The sequence below is a fragment of the Chiloscyllium plagiosum genome, chromosome 47 (genome assembly GCF_004010195.1).
Source record: "Chiloscyllium plagiosum isolate BGI_BamShark_2017 chromosome 47, ASM401019v2, whole genome shotgun sequence".
NCBI lineage: Eukaryota > Metazoa > Chordata > Chondrichthyes > Orectolobiformes > Hemiscylliidae > Chiloscyllium > Chiloscyllium plagiosum.
The window spans coordinates 9,178,027-9,183,284 of record NC_057756.1 but is presented as its reverse complement, the minus strand read 5'-3'; the positions used below and the strand labels follow the sequence as shown (position 1 = coordinate 9,183,284).

The window sequence follows — 5,258 nt, the reverse complement described above, 5'->3', positions numbered from 1 at the left end:
GGGGACAGTGTAGAGGGATCTTTACTCTGTATCTAACCCCGTGCTGTCCCTGTCCTGGGAGTGTTTGATGAGGGACAGTGTAGAAGGAGCTTTACTCTGTATCTAACCCCGTGCTGTCCCTGTCCTGGGAGTGTTTGATGGGGGACAGTGTAGAAGGAGCTTTACTCTGTATCTAACCCCCGTGCTGTCCCTGTCCTGGGAGTGTTTGATGGGGGACAATGTGTAGGGAGTTTTACTCTGTATCTAACCCAGTGCTGTCCCTGTCCTGGGAGTGTTTAATGGGGGACAGTGTGTAGGGAGCTTTACTCTGTATCTATCCCCGTGCTGTCCCTGTCCTGGGAGTGTTTGATGGGGGACAGTGTAGAGGGAGCTTTACTCTGTATCTAACCCCGTGCTGTCCCTGTCCTGGGAGTGTTGATGGGGGGGGGGGACAGTGTAGAGTGAGCTGAACATACAGTAGAGTGAGTTGGAGCAGAGCACTGGCCATTGTTCCTTTCAAATACAGGTTCGAAGGGCCCGGGGAATGGTGATCTTACCAGCTCTGACCAGGTTCTCCTCCACCTCACTCTCCATCACCGGGAGGAGAAACAAATTGACCTCTGACTCCAGGAAGTCATTGCTCAGCCCAGGAAAGATGTTGCAGTCCAACATGGAGAGTGTACCTGAGGTGAAGAGGGAAAGCCGTTAGCAAAATGACCTGGCCCGACCAGGAAACGAGTAAACGTTGGGCTGACTGCAGCAGCCGGCTGCAAGGGGTGACAAACACCGGGCTGGGTTCAATCCAGACTGGGACTGCGATGGGGTTTAATGGATGTAAACAGGTGCCGCCACAATGGAATCCCACCACACCTGGCGACGATAGAGACCCCCTCCTGCCTCTTCCAGGCAGCGCATGGCAGATCACAACAACTCATCCAGCCCCCTCCCCCACCTCCTCGGAGGTCGCTTCCTGATTGTCTCCAATCCATGCCCCTCTGTTGACTGACCCACCTGGAGAAGGGGTCTCCCTCATCGACTCGATTGAACACCCATTCCCCCCCCCCTCCCCCAACTCTCCCCCAGGCATTCTGAATGCCACGATTCAATCTCCTCCTGACACTTTCCCAGCTCCGAAATTGGGGGGTGGGGGGGGGAACGATCCCAGCTTCTTCTGGTCTCTCCGTGGGAATGCCACACCTCCCCCCACCCTGCCCCCGCTCCCTGGATCCCTCTCCTGGTCAATCTCCTCCAGCCCCTCTTGCTGAGACTCTGGCAGCGTTCCCGAAGCGTGCGGAGTGCAAACGGAGCGGTTTCTGACGGGTTCAGCCCCAGCTCGCTCGCTACCTGGGCCACCACGGCCAGGATTCTGCCTATGCCCTTTCACGAGCGAACTCAACTCATCTGGCCAAAGATGTACAGCACGGAAACAGACCATTCGGTCCAACCTGTCCATGCCCCCTCTAGTTCTGGACTCCCCGACCCCAGGGAAAAGACTTTGTTTATTTATCCCATCCATGCCCCTCGTGATTTTGTAAACCTCTATAAGGTCACCCGTCAGCCTCCGACGCTCCAGGGAAAAGAGCCCCAGCCTGTTCAGCCTCTCCCTGTAGCTCAGATCCTCCAATCCTGGCAACATCCTTGTAAATCTTTTCTGAACCCTTTCAAGTTTCACAACATCTTTCCGATAGGAAGACCAGAATTGCACACAATATTCCAACAGTAGCCGAACTAATGTACATCAGCAACATGACCTCCCCAACTCCTATACTCCATCTGTAAAGCTCCCTCTACGCCAGGCTGGTTAAACTGCTGGTCACAGAGAGTCCACTCCAATGGGAGCTAGAATGTGGGAATGAACCCCGCCCACGGCCACCCTTGTCCCCGTCAAACCCCGTTACCTTTATACTTGAGGTGGGAGTGCAGCATCAGTTTGTCGATGACCGTGTGCATCTTCTTGAGGTTGCGTGGGCAGAAGTCGTCCCGCCTGGCTTTATTCTGCACGAAAACTGCACAGAACGGAAACAGTAAGGGAGTCAAACCAGACAGCGCAGGAGACCGGGGCCAGCCCAAACCGGTCAGATGTCACGACTGCCCACCCTCTCGGGATCAGCTGCTGCCCACGGAACGTACAGCACCACGGGGGGGGTGGAGGGGGCTGGTCGTACCCACAGGAGCCACTCTCTCTCACCCTCAGGCCAGCTCCCCTCCAAACCTTTTCCCTGTGGAGCACACCACCAGAACTGTTTCTCAGGCAACAGGCTCTCAGTCCTAACCCCATCAACAGGAGGGGTGTCTCCGTATCCAATCTGCTCCCTGATTCTCCACCCCCCCACCCCCACCCATCCTCAGTGATTCTGATCATCTGGATCAAATTTCCTCTACCTCAAGGAGAGCAGGTCCAGTCTCTCCAATCTAGCCACACGCCTGAGGACTCAAAAGACATGGAACAATTCCTGGCACCGTCCCTCAGCCGCTCTGTAACTCCACACGGATTGAGGGGGCGTTAAGCCGGATCAGGGAAGCGGGGGACACAGAGAGCCCACAGCCCAGCAGCTCATCCCAGAGACGGCGTCCTCAGCAGAGCTGCACTCCCACACACCCCTCAGCATCCCCGGGGGGACACCAGGGGCAAGAACCCGATGGGGTTACAGAGATAGGGAGGGGGTGTAGGGGCCGGAGGGGGTTACAGAGATGAGGGGGGTTTAGGGGCAGCATTCTGGATGAGCTGCACCTTTCCGGTGAGGTGGGAAATGGAAGCTGGAATCGTGTTGCTCAGGAGGGTGGGAGGCGAGGAGGCGCAGTCCGAGGTGAATCGTAACTGGATCAGCTCCTCACAGAGGGCCCCTGCCCCTCTGAAAACCCGGCGAGTGACTCGGGAAACCACTCCCCAGATATCCTCTCATACGCCCCGCAGTCTCTGTGCTACTGCAGCTCCATGCTGACACTGCAACCCCTCAGCTCCCTCGGCCTGGGAGCCTCAGTAACTCTCAGCGTTGCGGCCGGCATTTACAGGATCCTGAATCGGGGAATGAGAGCTGTTCTGGGTCATTACTCGACGGGGTAACACGCCACTGTGTGCCCTGATTGAATGGAGCAGCTATCTGATATCCAGGGCCATTTGCTGCACTGCTCAACTCAGTCACAGACGCGGATCTGGGAGGCTCCCTCTGTACTTACTGACGTGTGGGTAATATTCCGACCCTTCGTCCGAACCCGGGCCCCCGCTCGACTCGTGACTTGGTGAGGGAGTGGATGGTTTCAGCATCTCCGCTGTCTGCAGGAACCTGAGCAAGTGAAAACGTTGCCCGTCATTATTCAATGGCACAGGGCACTCTCCTTCTGACCTCTCAGGGTCAAGTATCCCCCGCTGCCCTCTGGGAACACAACCAAGCCTGAACTTTGACACCGAGCGCCCTCCAGAACAGCAGACATCAGGCAGAGATCGCGGTGATCTGTCGAATGAGTTGGGTGCTGGGGATGCAGGGTCATGCCCACACTGAGCTGTAGATCCCCGGGAGTCAGCTGTCGGTCTGTCTGACCCTTAACCTGTATTTCCTCCTGTCTGTCAGTCTCTGTGCACACTTCCCTGGCTCTCTCAATGCCACTCATTCTGTCTGCATCTGCCCTTCTCTCCACACCTTGGTCCCTTTGATAACCTGAATCTCACTACTTGTCACTCTCTGCAGGAACTCAGAGATCACAGAGTGCTGGACAGTTTAGAGGAGGTGACAGAGAAAAAGGAGTCGTAGATGCTGGACGGGTTTCCTCAGATAGGGACAGTCACCTGTCTCTGACAGTCACAGAGTCACCCACCTGCCTGCTCAACTGTGGAGCACTGTCGGAGGGTCAGTGCTGAGGGAGTGCCGCACTGTCGGAGGGTCAGTGCTGAGGGAGTGCCACACTGTCAGAGGGTCAGCGCTGAGGGAGTGGTCACTGTCGGAGGGTCAGCGCTGAGGGAGCACCGCACTGTCGGAGGCACCATCTTCCTGAAGAGACATTAAACAAAGGACCCATCTGCCATCGCTGATGTGTGCAAGGATTCCCACGCCTGCAACTTGGGTCTCTCTACAAATGCACATCATCGTCCCTCACCCCTCACACCACCCCCCCCCCCTCGCCTGTGACTCTCTCTCTCCCCCCTCCGGACCTGCTGACCTGCAATCTAACTGCTTTCCCAGGCAGCTCTCCATCAACATGGGCTGAGCGAGCGACTTTCCCATGGACCTGGGACTTGCAGCCAACATCCCACTGGATCAGCATTTCCTGGAACGTGTCCTCGACCAAGTTCTGACAGGACTCGGAGTTCCAGGACAGTGAGGGGCGGGGGCTGAGCTGTGGCCGCTGTGAGACTGGGAGTAAGGCTGGAGTGATTCACTGTGTGGAGTCCTGGTCACTCTCCCGCAGGGAGTATACCTTCACCCTGGGCCAGGGACAACACGGATTCCCTCAGATTGACCACTCAAGGAGACTGAAGCTTTATGCTGTGACAAGATACTCTGCGGAAGGGGCCTGTACTTGATTTCACTCGAATGAATGATTGAAATCATAGGAATCCCAACACAGTGTGGAAGCAGGCCATTCGGCCCCTCACGGTCACGCCAACCCACCGATGAGCATCTAATCCAGACCCCATCCTCATAATCCTGCATTTCCCATGGCTAACTCATCCAACCTGCTCATCCCTGGGCATTATGGGTAATTTACCACAGCCAATCCACTCTAACCTACACATCCCTGAGCACTATGGGTAATTTAGCAGAGAGAGACAGAGGGACATTGACAAGCTACAAACTGTGATGATGCTGTGTCTTTGGGGTGAATTGTTTTACTCTCCCTCTCTCAGCTGTGACTGAATTTGTCCAACCCCTGTCCCACCCTCCTGTCTCCACTCCATCCCCCATCCTCACCCGTCTCCCCCACCGATCTCCCCACCATGATTCCATCCTCAACCGTCACCCATCTCCCCCATTAGTTCGCCCTTGGGTCTCTCCCGATATGGCGTGTGCCCGGCCTCACTGTGCCCTCCCTGAGCTGGCACCCTGTGTGGTCAGGGCTCCCCTGGGCTGCAAGCTGCTCCTACCTGTACAGGTTGAGGTCGGTGAACCAGTCCTGGACCAGGAGCACTGCATGGCACACGGTGAACAGGAAGGCGGTCATCTGCAGAGACTACGGGTGCAAGTTACACCATACGTTAGACAACAGGCAGGGCAGAGGCACTGCCCACCTGGACAGGGCAAGCGGAAGGAGGGAGGCTGAGTGGGGGGGGGGGGAAACTGGTA

At 56.5% G+C, this 5,258-nt stretch overlaps 1 protein-coding gene across 4 annotated transcripts in view; it reads right to left on the bottom strand.

Annotated features, from left to right (window-relative positions):
• The window catches only part of smg9 (SMG9 nonsense mediated mRNA decay factor), a 41,627-nt gene that overhangs the window by 10,279 nt on the left and 26,090 nt on the right, over nucleotides 1–5,258 (bottom strand). For all 4 annotated transcript variants that reach the window (XM_043683271.1, XM_043683273.1, XM_043683272.1 and 1 more), the window contains exons 9-12: nucleotides 5,060–5,145; nucleotides 3,157–3,263; nucleotides 1,878–1,985; nucleotides 537–662 (exon numbers count right to left, since the gene is read on the bottom strand). In XM_043683271.1, the coding sequence (XP_043539206.1) occupies nucleotides 537–662; nucleotides 1,878–1,985; nucleotides 3,157–3,263; nucleotides 5,060–5,145 (427 nt within the window). The remainder of the gene's footprint in view (nucleotides 1–536; nucleotides 663–1,877; nucleotides 1,986–3,156; nucleotides 3,264–5,059; nucleotides 5,146–5,258) is intronic.